Genomic DNA, 16,014 nt, shown 5'->3' on the forward strand with positions numbered 1-16,014 from the left:
CCACCCACAATCTTCACTCAGCAATACGCTGCCAGCACAAAAGGATATTAGGCCCAGACCTGCTGGTCTGATAATTCCAGCTCTCACGGTAGCACTGAGGGAACCAAACCCACAATGCTTTGCCACTCTATTATCATTTCACTGCCTTCATCGTCACCTTCACCTCTGGTATTCTCTCACCTTTCAACTCAGAGCGTGCAACTTTTTCTGGAGGAATTCTGTGCGCGCTCGGTTTTATTACATCTTAAAAGTACTTTGCATCCATGCTAATTAACTTTTCCTTTATGTATCACCCTCTGGGGAAAAATTACAATGCCTGGCGTAGCCCAGAATGCTGTAGCTGTGTAAATCTCCTCCGTGTTGGGAGACTCCCCTGCCTACAGCTCCCCTGACAGCACTATTTGATGAAAAGAGAGTGTACCTAAAAGGGAACCAACAGGTCTAAATGTTTAATAGATTCTTATTCTACTCTCGGTAATCTCGTAATCACGGGTTCAAGGGGGGTCACATCTATCACCCGGGGAACAAATAAAAGTCTTATTGTGTCCCGCTTCCTTTCACCTCAAGAGGAAATGTGAACCAGATAAATGATGGCCTTGTTTCAAGAGAGGCTCAATCTGCTGCCAACGATTTGTGGCCAACAAAGTAATTTCGATACCGTTCTTTGTTTTGATAGATGAGGCCAAAATTTAATATAGAGCCAATTTACTCGTATAGGAATGGAACTGCAGTTATCTCCCCTCTTTTCTTCCTCCCGGTTTGCCTCACGCCCTCCAATCCAGCTCAAAATTAGACGTCAAGAAAAGGACAAACAGCACAAAGGATGATATTTTTGACAAAGCTTTGCTCTTAACTACGACCATTACTCTTCAGTACCTGGAATCCCACCGAGGCGTTTCATCACACACGGGACCGTGGGCGCTTAAATGACTGTATCACTGTGAATGAGTGTTTTGCAAATTCATTTTTTCTCCTACGGCGTTCTTGTGAAAGTGGCTTAGAGCTGTTCTCCTAAAGCTATTTCAAGTGTCATGCGTTGATACCCGCAGGGACCTGACACGCCGTGCTTTGAGAACAACAGTGACATTGGTGATGCCGTAGTGAGGTTTGTAAACTTCCTCAAGAACATCCATTAATGCTGAGCCTGATACCTGGGAGGGGGGTCCTGCGTTTGAAAAACACTTTTTTTTCACGGTCTAATGCGTGATGTGCGTTGTGCCACCTGCCTCTACTGTCGTCTAACAAGCAGCAGTATGCTCCCGTGACCACATGGTGAGAGTTGGAAAAATAGCTTGTCTACTTCACCGGGGGGCTCTGACAGGTGTGCGCACAAAGACTTAAGAACTTGTCAGCGGCAGTTTTGTGAAAGGAAAGGTAAGGAAGTTTATTCATGAGCACACGCCTTGAAAATCCAGAGTAAATTAAGTGTGGCTGGAAAACAGCAAAAGAGACTTCACCCTCATTAGAGAGATTATGAACAGGCTGCCATCCGTTCAGGGAACAACGCCTTATTGATCGGGTTACTTGGATGTGAAAACAGTAATTGTCTTGAAAGTGACAAAATTAGAATTAATCAAACTTTGATTAAACTATTGCATCCTGTTTCCGCTCCAGAGGACAAGCCCGCGGGATGCCAGAGAGAGTCTCCCTGTGATGCTTGTTTGAGATTCCGCTCAAGTCCACATCTACATGATAGGTTGTGTTTGCGTTCATGCACATTTAAAACCATTCACTCATGGGTGTGATGTATAGTAACAGGTCTAGGATGTCGTTTGTGTGCCGATGCTGCTCTACTGCCACCTAAAGGCAGAATTTGTATCAAAGGTTATTTAGACAGCAATCATGCTCAAAAAATGAAAGGAACGCTTTTTAATCAGAGTAAAGCATCAAGTCAGTTAAACTGCTGGGATGTTGATCTGGACAGTTGAGTAGCAGAGGGGGTTGTTAATTAGTTTCAGCCGTTTTAGTGTTAATGAAATTAATACCAGGTGCACTAGAGGGACAACAATGAACCATCCCCCCAAAAATTAGTAGTTTTACTGATGATGTTAGGGACAATTTTTCTCTTCTCATCTTTTCTGCCTGTTTTTTCACTAATTTTTCATTTGGTGAGGATCAGTGTCACTATTGATAACACAAGACGATACCTGGACCCTACAGAGGTCCAACTCATCCAGGGTGGCACATCAATTCATGCCACTGCCAGAATGTTTGCTGTGTCTCCCAGCACAGTATTGAGAGCGTGGTGAACATTCCAGGAGACAGGCTATTACTCTGGGAGCGCGGGACAGGGTCATAGAAGGTCCTTAACCCATCAGCGGGAGCGGTATGTGCTTCTTTGTGCAGGGAGGAGCAGGAAGAGCACTGCCAGAGCTACAAAATGACCTCCAAAAGTCCAGTGTTATGAATGTCTCTTACCAGACAATCAAAAACAGATTTTATGTAGGTTGGCCTGAGATCTCGACATCCTCTGGTGGGCCCTGTGCTCACTTTCTGGAACTCTGGAGCCCAACTGGCAGGTCCACCGGTGTCATCCTAAGCACATGTGACAGATGTGTAAGGGTCTGGAAAAGCTGTGGAAAACATTATGCTGCCTGTGACATTGTTCAGCATGACTGGGCTCATTGTCAGACCCTGCATTGGTGCAGTGCGCCTTGGGTTCCTCCTGGTGCATGACAATGCCCAGACTCATGTGACAAGAGTATGCAGGCATTTTCTGGAGGATGAAGGAACTGATACCACTGACTGGCCCTAACATCTCTCATACAACACTTCTCGTACTCTCATCCATCTGACACTGCCAAGTTGAACCTCAGACTGTTCAGGAGCTCAGTGATGATCTGGTTCAGATCTGGGAGGAGATCCCCCAGGACACAATTAACCATCTCATTAGGAGCATGCTCAGATGTTGCCAAGCATGCAAGCATGTGAGGGCCATAAAAACTACTTAGTACCATTTTGAGTTGCTGCAATGAAATTCAGTAAAATTAAAATTTTTACTTGGGCTTTTGGGTTGTGTTTGAGTTCAGCCCTCTGTAAGTTGAACATTTTCATTTCCATCAAACGATGCAGAACCCTTTCGTTCCTAACAGATTACCCAGTCAATGTCAGTATAGCTATCCAGCATGATTTGTTTCCCACTGAGATCTAATGTGATTTCAAACTGGTCATTTAATTTTTTTTAGCTGTGTATTTGTTCACTAATTTTAACATATTAATAAAAAAAATTTACTCCGTTTTTTTTGTTTGCTTTTTTAAATTTAAAACTAAAAAAAGAATATGCTTGTCTAGCTAATTTGTCTTCCTGTGATGATTTCGCTCATTTTTTAATTTGAGACAGTGTGTCAGCAACAAAAACTGGATTAACATGCGTGCAGTCGTTGGGACGGGTGATGTTTAAAGTCAGTCACACAAACACATGCGCTAAAGATGACATCCTGTGAGAGAGAAGGCCTTCCTCTGTGGTTCTCAAAGTGAGCCATCTGTCAACAAACTCCGACTCAGCAGGGGGTTGTTTGCTAAACAGGACAAAAGCAACTGTTAACAACCAGATGCTGTCGGCATAATGGAGAAATTGTCACAAATGCGAAAGCTGCCGTCCCAGAATAATGTGCCATATGGACAAAAGAAAGTGTTTTAGAACTGCTCGTGTTGGTGGGAGAAATATTTTGTTGGTCAGTAAGAATATCAAAGGAAACATGCCAAATGCTAATCAGGCACTTGATCGTTGCATGGAAGTTGGCATGGTTTGATAAATACATGACAGTTACCATCAGAAACAAAGATTGATTTGTGACATAAAATAATAAACAAATAGACTGAACTGGACACACATGTTTGAGGAAAATCCTGGAATCTTTCCTGATAGTATTGTCTGTTTGGAAAGGAGTTTAAAAAAGGAAATTGTGCAGCTTTCTAAGTAAACCTTTGTTAAAGTTAAAGTTTATTATCAGACTCTTAAGGGTGTGTATAAAAAAAATGTACACAGTCACCATGCACCATCACTCATTAATTAATGAACTGAGCATTTTGGGCACTGCCAGTGTTGTGTTTTAAAAAGCAGGGTTTTAACTGACTGAGAAATTGCAGGAAAAGTGCATGTCCGTATGATACAGGCTTGTCAATCACAAGGTAGGTCTGCACCAAAACACAGCATGCTTTATCCTCATTTTGATTCTACTTGGAGCCATAATTGAAAATAACAGTAATAATAATGACAATAGAAATCAACATCATGCTGCAATCAATTAAATCTACAATCAGAAACTGAGCCTGTGGCTTATCAGAGCTCATAGATGAGGTAGTTTTAAAGTCTCATTACTTGGCAGTGACCCTAAAGTTTTGAAGACTTATTCAAAATAATTACAATAGTCACTGGGATACAAAAACATTTTTGGATTCGTTACAGTTAATTAAAAAATGTTGCTAATATTGACCCAGAGTAAGAAGGTCCCCCTTGGAAGTTCTGCTTCAGTCACAATGGCTGTTGTTGCAAGAGTTTTCGCTTTAGGACTGAGCGGCATGTCTTTCCCTTCCAATATCTCTGTTAGTTTTCCAGCAGACTTCCTTACAGTCATACTTGTATGTTTTTATTTTTTGCACTAAACAAGCCAGCACTTGCTGATTGTTTTATACCACTGGTGGTAACTGGTTGTATTTGTTGCAATTTTGTTACACTCTTTATGAGATATCTTTTAAAAAGGATATTTTTAATATCAACAGATAAATTAGCATAAAAAAAGTCTACAGTTTCTACCTTGTGACAGGAATGTAATTTCTACCACAAAATAACTAAATATCATTCTTGAAAAATATATTTGACAGATCATAAGTCAACTACAAAAGCATTTTACTTAAAGCTACAGTGTGTAAATCATCACCAATAGATGTCAGTATGTTGGAGACTGCAGTCAACTGAATTATGTTTTCTTACCCCTCAAAGTTCAAGTGCTTAATACTTGCTACAGTTACATCTATAGTGAGTATATACTGTCAGTATTTAATCAAGCTGTTAATCAGAGGGAAAGTTGTGATTTTTAGTACACTCAAGCCTAACCATAACTCGAACAATGCTAACCAGCTGTTCTTACTTTTTAGTCAGCTTGTCCTGAGACAGGGCATACAATTATGTATTGTCTGCTGACAATACATAATTGCAACCATATCAGGAGATGAGGCTTGAGGTGAGGAGGAAACGTATGAATTAAAAATTAGGGTGCATGGTCGAAGAAACAATGACAATAACAAGGAGGTGAGGAAAATATGCACAAATGTTGAATGATCATACACAGTTGGAAAGAGCTGACTTATAAGACGTACTATGTATGTGGTTGATCTTTATCCACTTACATAAAAAGCTATTAGGTGAAAAAGCCATGTCCGTCTCTGCAGCTGTATTAAAGATGGATGGTTTCCAGAAACCAGCCCCTGCTCCTATGTAGTTATAATGGACTATAATGAAAACGCCTCAGATTGCTGGAAGGCCTGATTATACGCTAATTAATGCAGTATTTATATTTATTCTATTATCCTTTAATTTATATCCTTTAAATACCCGAAATCACTATTTGGCATTTAAATTTTCAGTAAATGTCTATGTTTCAACAACTGAAGTGGTGCAGTGTGTTTGCTTACTTACTCATTTTTGATTGAAGGACACGGACTCGAAAGAGGAACCTTGTTTAGGCTTGTATTTTAAATGGGAATGAAAACAGCGTCGGACCGATGCGGGCGTGAGGAAAGCTTCCTGTTTTAAAGGGAGTCTGCTCTGAGTGACTTTCCTCTCTTTTAAAAGTAATTTCGCTAAGACATTTATTTATAATTTAGCAGGTCAAGAAGTGATACATTTGGTAAGTCATGCTGCCATTGATTGCGACACTTGTCGCCATTTTTATAACATAAATATCGTTGCGGTTAGCGTAAGTTAGACAAACGGTCAGCTGAATGGGTCCAGCTAACTAATCAGTATTAGGAGTACATATTATTTTGTATGAAGGATTTTAAAACCACTGCGTTAGCCTGTTACTGTGACGTGTCACCTACGATATGAATACTTTTGTCAGCTGTACTCAAGAGATAAGCTTTGATGTCTGCGTTGCGTTCTCTGTTAGACTGACACACCCTCAGCACACAGCATTTCTTTTATGCTTTTTAGGAGCTAACCTAGGATCGCCGAGGCAGAGCCATGCCTTTCCTCCATGGATTTCGCAGGATAATTTATGAGTATCAGCCGCTGGTAGATGCTGTCATGTGTGTTATTGGACTGGAAGAACGACATGACATTGGCGAGGAAAGGTAAAGCTGGCTATTCAGTTACAGTCCTCTTTTGGCAGTACTACACTGCCGTAATTAATTGAACATGTATCAGATAACAGACAAACATTACATACAAGGTGCTTCTTTCTTCTCCTGTCAGGAGTTCTGAGGAAGAATCCGCAATTTCTAGGTCTCTGGTGGAGCTCCTGGAGCAAGAATCCCAGTCAGAGGTGTTTGTGGAGGGGATCAGCTATGCCCTGTTCAAAATGGCAGAGCGAGGTCTGGTGCAGCCAGCAAAAATCCTCCTACGCTATGGAGCAGATCTCAACTTTGAAGGTTAATAACAGTTTGGAGTGTGTTTTAGATGATGTGAATGTTTTTAACTTGACACTGTATACACATTTGTTTATGAAACCTTGCTAAAGAGAGAGAGAGAGATCATTTTGTGACTGTGCTTAATGTCATTTTTGAAATTTAAAAAAGCAGAGAAGAAAGAAACACTCTTCAGCTAAGGTGTGATTGTTGATTTTGAATCATTTGTCCACCAGAGGGCACTCTGCAACTTCATGTTTAGAGCACTACAGACACAACAATGAGTGCATTGTCTTATCTTAAAAAGGACGTAGAAGGTATATCTGATTTTTAAATCATCATATATCAATATCGGTCTTAAAAATCCTATGTTGGTCCGATTCAAATCAAGCGTATGTACCAACAAGCGCAAGCAAGCTGCTACAATACAAAATCTGTAGGATGAGAAAACAAATTAGAATAGTTTTCCTGGCAGTTTGGAGTTCATTCAGTGTCTTGCCATACTAGCAAAATTTTCAGCAGCAGTTCCAATATCAGAATCACAATCAGCATACTTTATTAATCCCTAAGGAAATTATGTGGGTTACAGTTGCTCTAGTATAAATAACAGAAACGGACTAGACTATTTAACAATACAGTATGTTACAGATTTAAGAAATAGCACAATATATACAAATCACTAAATAATACAAATCAAGGATTGACAGAGGTGATTATAAATAAATATCACCAGTGCTGACAGGAATGTTACAGAGTAGAAAGAGCGTGTGCAAAAAGGATGCAACTATTGCAGTGTTTACAGTGTATTAGATGGAAGAGTTGTACAGGGAGATGGCCGAGGGCAGGATTGATTTCCTGTGTCATTCAGTGATCACGATATGTCATATCATGATACGTGTACTTCAGAACATCAGATTCAGGTCCACTCAGTCTTTTGTCAGTGAGCGTATTACTTAGGCTACGTTCACATTGCAGGCGAAAGCGTATCAAATCCGACTTTTTTGACCCTATGCGACCCATATCCGATCATGGTATGACAGTGTGAACGGCACAAATCCGATATTTTCCAATCCGATCTGGGTCACTTTCGTAAGTGGTACTGAATCCGATACATATCTGATGTTTTAGAAAGCAACTGCTGTTTGAATGGTCATGTCGCATTAAATCCATCTTTTACGTAACTGACACAAGACAGACGCCAATTATCCGTGCCGGAGAAGCGCCCGATAAGACATCATGAAAGCTTCCTGGCCATCCCATGTAGATGTCAGTGAAACTGTTGGGAAGACAGTGTTGGAGAAACATGAACATTTTCTTTGTACTGTATAATCTGCAGATTCTGACAGACATTTCCAACTATCCTTTGAAGCACCGCTCCTCTCTAAAACAGCAATAAGGATATTTATTAGGCCATATGTAAATAACAAAATAACTTTATAACTTAAAGCAAAATTGGGAAACGTAAAGTCCAAAACAAGTCTTTATATTAAGAGCCATCAGTCAAACAATACTGTTTGGTCTGGATCTAAACAGAGCGCGTTGTGTGTGACGTCTTCTTTTGCGCATGCGGGCCGCTTTGAGGGTTCACACTAGAGCGCGTTTGCTGTCACGTTTTATTTGTAGTGTGAACAAGCAGACAAAAAAAATCGGATTTGATCAAAAAATCTTAATTGAGCATTAAGACCTTCAGTGTGGACGTAGCCTAAAATGTGTGTTCAAGCATCATAAGTGAACTGATGTAGGCCCAGACTGCAGGAAGGGACATCACTAGGAGATGGCAGATGTCATTAGCAGCAGCTTCTGTGGTTCAAGCTCCAGGTCACGATGCTGGCAGCACCACATTTTTACAGGAGTCTCCACTGCTCTGGATAGTTTACCTTCTGTTTTCAAAAGCTGAAAAAACAATGTGTGTGTGTCATTTCTGTGCTACTGATTTGGTTGCTGACACAAAACCAAATCCAACACTCCCAGTATGCCGGTAAGCAACAGAAATGTTGGTTAGGCAATGAACTATAGCCAGTTATTTGCCTTCAAACATATTTGCATCACGTTATTAATGACAGGGCTGCTTTAAGAATTCTTTCACAGGAGTGGCCATATTGGTGGCACACTAAACACAGAATTTCTAGTTTTTATTATGCTGTTGTTAAATATTGGATACTTGAAAAATATGGCAAAAAATAGATAAAGAAAAGAATTATATGCCTAGTTAATTTCATGCTATTAAAGTTGATATCACTGAAAATGGGTGCATGTGAAAACCAAATAAGCAAATTTTGGGGGGTGGCCAGTGCCCCCCTGGCCCAATAGCACATTTGTTTCTTGTAACTGAAATTTTGCAAGCTGTTGCAAATGATCTTCAAAGTGCTGAAGAGTGTTTTTGGCTTTCTAGCATTCACCTCATTCCCTCCTGCAATAGTCCATTTTCTCTTAATACACAGATTGTTTTTAATGACTGATACAAACAGGAGACCACTGCCATTTTTCTACATGTAACAAGTAGTTGCACATGCATAACGAGCCAGTTATCGTCTGTATATACTAGTGGGAAGTGCAGCATGTTTTTCTACTGTGATTAAACCTTCCAGACTAAGCCTAACTATGCTGTGGTGACCTCTGCTGGTTTCAGGCATGTGTTTTTCCCAAGGGTATGATTAGGGATTTCTTGCAGAGGCTGCTTCATTCACCTCTCACATTTCATAAAGTCCTCTGGCGAGAAACAAATGCTCCCCACATACCATGCAGTACGTGTTTACTTCCTGTGTCTTCATGTCTTTTCATGATCTCTCCTTTTGCTTGTCTTTTACAGTTTTTCTTTTATTGCTCATGTTCTCTGTTTGGTTTTATACTCTGCATGTAAGTGTACAGTAACTTTTATAGCTTTGCCCACACTCATTTAGGAACAATGCTATATTGTCAAATCCTCGCCTGTCTGTTGCTTTTCATCTCTTTAATGAAGACTTTGTTTTATACACAAAATATTTGTTTTCATTTCTCAAGACCCAGTTTCATACTACAATCCACTACACATAGCAGTTTTGAGGAACAGGCCAAACATGGTGAAGCTGCTGGCCGGGCACGGAGCAGACATTGAAAAGAGGGACAGAGTGAGTAAAGAGGAATCCATGACTTCTCTTTTGATTGATTCTGTCTTTTTTTTTTTTTTTTTTTTTTAATCAGTAGAGGGATTCTATGTAAATCTGTTATTTCTGTAGATTCATGAGAGCAGTCCCTTGGACCTTGCCAGTGAGGAGTCAGAGAGACTGCCCTGCCTGATCGCCTTGCTGGACCTGGGTGCTGATGTGAATGCAAGGGATAAACACGGTGAGTTTACGATGGCCAAGCTTAATTGTAAAATTTCCATTCATACCCTTATTCAGTCATTCTGAAAGGCGATTGCTTTGATGTTGTCTTCAAAGGAAAAACACCTTTGCTCCATGCCTTGGCGAGCAGCGATGGAATCACCGTGCACAACACGGAGAACATCCAGCTGCTACTTGAGAGAGGTACTGACTCTAAAACGGCACTCCAGGCACTTTTCCTTCTCATCTGCTTTTGGTCATTCAAATTCTTCCTCAAGCGGCATCACAGCTAAAATGCTGCACACAGGCTTTTTGCCACCTGTGCTCATTTTGAACCTGGAATAAACCATGGATCTGATTCTTAACAGAAAATTGAAAGTGGAGCAGAGCTAGTGCTGAGATCCCAGCATGAAGCGACTCACTAGTGACTTTTTTTTTTTAACCATAAAAGGTTTCATCTTCTGTAGGCAGAAGCTTAAATTTATCATTAAACTTCTCACACAAGTATTTTCATGTGCAGAGGGTGACTATAGGGTTGGGACTTTTTTCTTTTTTGATCTCGTCTGGTTCAGGTTTTTTTTTTTTTTAAACAAGTGTAATAAGTTTAGACAAACTTAAGTTTGTCCTTCAAAAGGCCAAACAAGGCTTGGACATTTTTGTGTAAACCAATGAATTTTACATTGCATAAAAAACCCTGCACATGACAATGTTTTGTATTTTTTATTTGTGCTCAAAAGTGGCCCCCAGCTGTTACTGACATTTTCACTGTGGCCAATTCTGGTTTAGCGTTTTTTTTCCTTTAAGTGTAATTCCAGAGTGTATTTTAGTTTTCTACTTCTCAAAGACAAATGGGGATTTCCAGCATTACAGGATGCGTAGTCATCAACATCAACACTAAAGATTTTTTTTATGGTCCAGCAGGGGTAGCTAATTGTCTGTCCGCTCCAGTCCAGACACGGTCCATCTGCCTGCAGTGAGCCACTCTTGCTGGTGATGTTACTGGTCCATCAGTCAGCTGCAGAGAAGAGCGAAGTTCTAACATACAAAGTGTTGCACGTGAAACAGAGTGTTTAGCCTCTGCCTGTGCTTTTCATGTCTCTTTGTTATGCAATAATATCAGTATTGGAAAAGTGGTAATTTCTTGAAAAGTTGAAATTGTTATTTTCCATCTAATTTTTCTAATTATAACATTTCACAAATTTATTTAAGATTACATTTATTAGCTCTTCGAAAGATTGTAAGGATAAAATACATATAATGTAGTAAACAAAGGATACAACAATACCTATGACATCTAAATAATTGACTATAGAAGAAGAACATTATCCAAGCATCCGTCCGTTTTCTTCCACTTGTCCAATTCAGAGTTGCGGTGTGTTTAAATCGCAGCTGTTATAGGGGAAAGGGGCAGATCCGTGGGCAGGACTCCATTCTGTCGCAGGGTTAAACGATATGGAAAAGTTAAAAATTAATTTCAGATACACTCATATGGAAAAAGAAATAGAAAAAACTTATAAAAGACTTGCATAAGATGTGGCCTACTTCATATAGTGAATCATATAAGGCTTATATGATTTACTCATGAAAGTGGCCACTTTCATATATAGTTTTAGTAAATATCCAAAACATACAAGTTTCATTTATATAATTTTTCAAGGGATCTTATATCTGTTTTCACTCTTGTATGCTTTTCATACAAGTTCCACACAAGACAGATACCAACTTTATAGGATTTATATATATCTTTTCCATATGGGCTGTATTAGTATTATATGCTTAAAATAAAGAAGGTATAAAAGACAGACCGCTCACTGTGAAATGGATTGCCTACATTTTCAAATTAACCATACAGTTGTCCAGAACAAAATAAGAGTCATTTTTATTTTAATAATTGTAAAAGTAGTACAAAGTTTATCACACCGTCCACCTCAGCCTCCTCTTGCATCCGTCCTGCGGTCTCTCTCTCATCCATCGTCCACACTGCTCCGTCTCAACTCTGCAGCCTTTCACCTCATCAGCTCTGCTCTCCGGGCCATGATACCCACACGTTTCAGCTGCTCTGCTCCAGATTTCACTTTTTATTTGATTAGTTCTCCACACTCTGGACTCTGTTCACTCAGCTACCATTCTCTGCTGCTCCACATCTCAGTATCCCACCCTGGCCTGTTCAGCCCTGCAGTCATTGTTCATCTTTTATCTAACCACAGTCCCCTATATAGCTCTGGGTCATCATAAAACAACCTTCATATCAAAATGTGTGTAAACAGTAAATGTTACTAGGAAACTCAACACGCATTGGTTTTTATTTTACATCAAAATATGATGATGATAATATATTATTAGATTATTGTTCTTATAGAATCATGCTGAGTAGATTTATTTATTTGCATGTAGTTGAATTAAGAATGTATTCAGCCTTTATTAAAAATGTTGCTAATTTAAAAGATCAACCGTTACTTTGGAAGAGTCACATGAAAAAGATCTAAATTAGGATGTCAGTTTTTTGGCTGCACAAGGTTAACATAAGCCCTGCTGTCACTTATTAAACACTGGAAGAGCAAAGTGTATTTGGAAATAATGGAGGGATAAAGATCAAAAGCCAAACGGTATTTGCACAGCAAGAGAAACTGTGCAAATACACACAGCAAAAGAGGCCAGCTCATGTTTTTAGTTTGACTCAAGTTATCTGAAACCGTTCTGAACACCAGGGAGGGCCTGTATCTGATGCTAGCAATTTGCATGATAATAGATGTGGGATTAGTTTTTGGAGCCTAAGCCTAAAAATGAGAATAGGTTTTTTTTTTTTTTAAACACGCAAATAGATATAACAGGACGTACTCTACTAAGACTGTTCAAATAACCCCTAAATTAACCAGTAAATACTGAGTTGTCTCAGTTTCAAAAGTGTTACAAATTTAAGCCTGTGTTGTAATCTGGATAAGTGCTGAGAGATGCTTCCTTTTCCAAAGGTGCTGACGTTCATGCTGCGACTGTAGACGGTGAAACAGTCGAGTCGTCGTTGGTGTTTCTGGTGAAGGAGGCGCTGGGGGCTTCGGTGGAGGATGCTGCTCAGATTGGTAACTTCTGCCTGAAAACCACACAGCTACTGCTGGCTCACGGCGTGGACCCCAGCTGCTGTCTGAATGAGGATGGCGAGCCTTCCCTGACGCAGACGAGCCTGGAGTACTTTGACCTGCTCTTCCCCTTGGCTGTGCTCTTAATTCAGAGCGGCGCGTCTTTGGTTTGCTCCAATCACAGTGACTCCTGTTGGTCAGGTTATAGCCTTCTCTTCCAGAGGCTCCAAACAGCCCTGCAGCAGTGCTCTGATCAAACTCACGCAGCCGAGCTCTTGGAGCAGGCAGAGATGTTGCTTGACCTGGTAAAGGTTCACAGCCCCAGGCTGCATCTCTCTTGCGGGCTGCAGCTCCCCATGCCTGGTCAGGAGTCTCACCCGTACGCTCAGGCTCTACTAAACCTGCACAAGCACGTAGCAGAGCGTGAAGCAAGCCCCCCTGCGCTGCGATGCCTCTGTAGGGCGTTTATAAGGAACCGCCTGAAGCCCTGGCCACTGGAAGACAGAGTCAAAGCCTTACCACTACCAGACAGACTCAAATACTTTCTTCTTCCCGAGCACACGTACACTCCAAAGTCTGGCTGGGACTGCTTCAAGCCCCAGCAGAGCCAGCGCTGACGATATAAACTGCTTACTACTATTTGTGTTGCTTAAAATCTGAAGTGAAAGACTGAACAAACTCTGTAATAATTTGTGTAAAATATTTGAGGATGTGATAAGTGAAGCGAAGTCTAACATATCATTGAGGCCTTTGTTTAATTTCCAAATCTGTGTTGCCTGTGCCAAATTTACAGACAAAATTGTGTATATGTTTACTTTACAAATACAACATTGTAAGTACAGATTAGTCTTTGAGTTGTCACTGCCACAGTGAAATGCTGTAGAGGTGAAACATATGGACACGTTTATTTAAAAAATAAAATAAAAAATGCAGCACAATATGAAAGCCACCAGATGGCAGTGTTGCTCCTGCATTTTCAAAGGTAGCTCAGACTTTGGAAGACTTAACTATTCACAGTGCAACCTATTGAAGTTGTTCCAGCACAGTAGGGTCCATCTATATTTTAGATCCTCAACGTGACGGTGATATACTGTAGAATTTGTGTAACTTCAAGCTTAATATGAAGATGTAATGACAACAATAATAACAATTAATAAAAACTTCCACCACCTGTGACCTCATTGCTTTGTGTAGCAGTTTTTGTTTTGCGTTTGTTTACACATTAGTGCTTATAATTTCCCAGGTAGTGGCAGTGCAGTGCTGAATGTGACTGTGACAGTGTACCGGTAAATAACAGGATAATTGGTGGTACACGTTTTCCTCATGGATGCGCTCAAACCACAAGCATCATTCGAGTGGTTGCTAAAATAAGGCACAGCAGAAGGAGCGCGCCCCTAGATGTGTATGTGACATAATGTAGCTTTGGTGGCTGCTGAGGTGGAAAGTTTTACCTGGCTTTTTTTTTTTTTTTTTAATGCTTATGGTTAAATTCTGATGAATTGAGGGCCCAGTATACCCCCCTTTACACTCTCGCACTTGTGCTAAACCCATTCTTTCCACCCATGCCTTTGGTAACAGGCAAACAGTCTGTAAAGAAGCAAGCGATGATGGTACAGGGAACCGTTGCTTACATATGTGTATGCATCCATGCGTGTGTGAGTAGCAAACTAAATAGGACATTGTGTTATACAACTAACCCCTTCCTGACATTGCTGAAGCTGGAGTGGCTCCAAGGCTTGCAGGCGCTCCAGCTCCTCTTGGTTATCTAGGTCACAGCCTCTGAGGAGAAGAGCCGCAGCAGCAGCAGCAGCCCTGCATGACACACGCTTCACTCTCCTGTCTGTCTGAATCTCCCTGCACACTCTTGACAAAACCTCAACACTGGCCCTGGTCGAATGAGGGGAAGAGTGGGAGGGAGATGCAGGAGGCAGAACAGTGGAGGGGAAAAAAAAAGACATTAAAGATACAGAGATGCCATATGTGGAATGGTTGTGAGAGCGGTCGTCATGGAGGACACATGGAAATGGTAATATTGGGCTGAATTTATACTATACATTGGCAACAGGAACATAATCCGCCCGACCAAAAATGACAACAGTGGTGGTGGGGGGAGTTTTAAAAAAAAAAAAGGAACAGGCTTCTTCCATAAAGTCCAATCCTTTTGCTTGTAGAAGGTGATAGAATAGAGATAGTAGGGGGCGGGGAGGGAGAGGTCTAAGGCAGCATTCTCCATCCAGCATTTATTGGAAAACGGTGCGAGTGAAGCTCTGTACTGAAATTAGTTATTGATCTATTCTCTCCCTGAAGCCCATGGGTCTTTCCCCACCGCACCTGCTCATTCTCTCATAGCCTTCTTTCACCACGGCTCGTTATATCCTTCAACCTCTGCTGCGAACTGCTGTGTGTTTTTGCTTGTTTTGTAGTTCCTTTATTCACTTCAGACCACTCTGTCTGAGAGACAAGAGCTTCCAAAACAATTCTACAGAGTTCAATATCAGAATGGATTTATGAGGGGCAGGTGCCATTAGAGCTGCATGTTTTATAAATGAAAAAAGTGACTTATAGAATGTTGAAATAAAGAAAAATATGAAATCTCTTATTTCATGCTTGGGATGTTGACATATTTATTCAAAGATAATTATTTTTGCTAATTGCTTTTGCAATTCCTTTAGCAGAACACACTAAAGGACACAGGAATACCTGAAATATCTGATGCCAGGAAAGGAAATATCAGAAATCTTCAAGAAATTCATTTTATTGATATAAATCCACATTTTCCAAACAAATACTTTTTTGCATGCAAGAACCACGTACTGTGATCAAAATTACATATATGACTTTATATTTCCCTTCATGTCTGTGCTCCCTGGCTGAGTTCCCAGCTTGCCCTTAACCTTTTCATTAACCACTACTTCACCAGCTGAGAGACGTTCCGGTCTAGCCGGGGCCTTTTCCTCTGTGGAGAGCAGCCTGTGCAGGATCTCCTTGTCTTCCACTAGACAATGTCTAGACGCGGGATAATTGCAGACATCACTGAACACTCAGCTGCTGCCTGAAGCCTCATGGGAGTT

At 40.6% G+C, this 16,014-nt stretch overlaps 1 protein-coding gene and 1 long non-coding RNA gene across 3 annotated transcripts; one reads left to right on the forward strand and one right to left on the reverse strand.

Annotated features, from left to right (window-relative positions):
• The first annotated feature begins 1,235 nt into the window (after positions 1–1,235).
• asb6 (ankyrin repeat and SOCS box containing 6) lies at positions 1,236–14,124 on the forward strand. 2 transcript variants are annotated; one of them, XM_080309004.1, is made up of 7 exons: positions 1,236–1,374; positions 6,155–6,294; positions 6,416–6,591; positions 9,568–9,674; positions 9,783–9,891; positions 9,987–10,073; positions 12,839–14,124. In XM_080309004.1, the coding sequence occupies exons 2-7, from the start codon at positions 6,185–6,187 to the stop codon at positions 13,558–13,560; spliced, it is 1,311 nt and encodes a 436-aa protein (XP_080165130.1). In that variant the 5' UTR covers positions 1,236–1,374; positions 6,155–6,184; the 3' UTR covers positions 13,561–14,124. The 2 variants fall into 2 exon arrangements, with proteins under 2 accessions (XP_080165130.1, XP_026043976.1); XM_026188191.2 differs by lacking the exon at positions 1,236–1,374 and adding an exon at positions 5,697–5,849.
• LOC145432271 (uncharacterized) lies at positions 10,575–12,080 on the reverse strand. Its single transcript, XR_013912553.1, has 3 exons — positions 11,790–12,080; positions 11,155–11,301; positions 10,575–10,884 (listed from the first exon to the last, which is right to left on the reverse strand). It is a non-coding gene; the product is annotated as an uncharacterized LOC145432271 (long non-coding RNA).
• Positions 14,125–16,014: the final 1,890 nt, after the last annotated feature.

This window comes from Astatotilapia calliptera, chromosome 12, assembly GCF_964374335.1.
Source record: "Astatotilapia calliptera chromosome 12, fAstCal68.1, whole genome shotgun sequence".
In the NCBI taxonomy this organism is placed as follows: Eukaryota; Metazoa; Chordata; class Actinopteri; order Cichliformes; family Cichlidae; genus Astatotilapia; species Astatotilapia calliptera.

Excerpts from the sequence above, each read along its gene's own strand:
- asb6 (XM_080309004.1), top strand. The coding sequence starts at position 6,185 with ATGCCTTTCCTCCATGGATTTCGCAGGATAATTTATGAGTATCAGCCG. Across the intron at positions 9,675-9,782 it reads ACATTGAAAAGAGGGACAGA|ATTCATGAGAGCAGTCCCTT; the intron begins GTGAGTAAAGAG and ends TTATTTCTGTAG. Across the intron at positions 9,892-9,986 it reads GAATGCAAGGGATAAACACG|GAAAAACACCTTTGCTCCAT; the intron begins GTGAGTTTACGA and ends TTGTCTTCAAAG.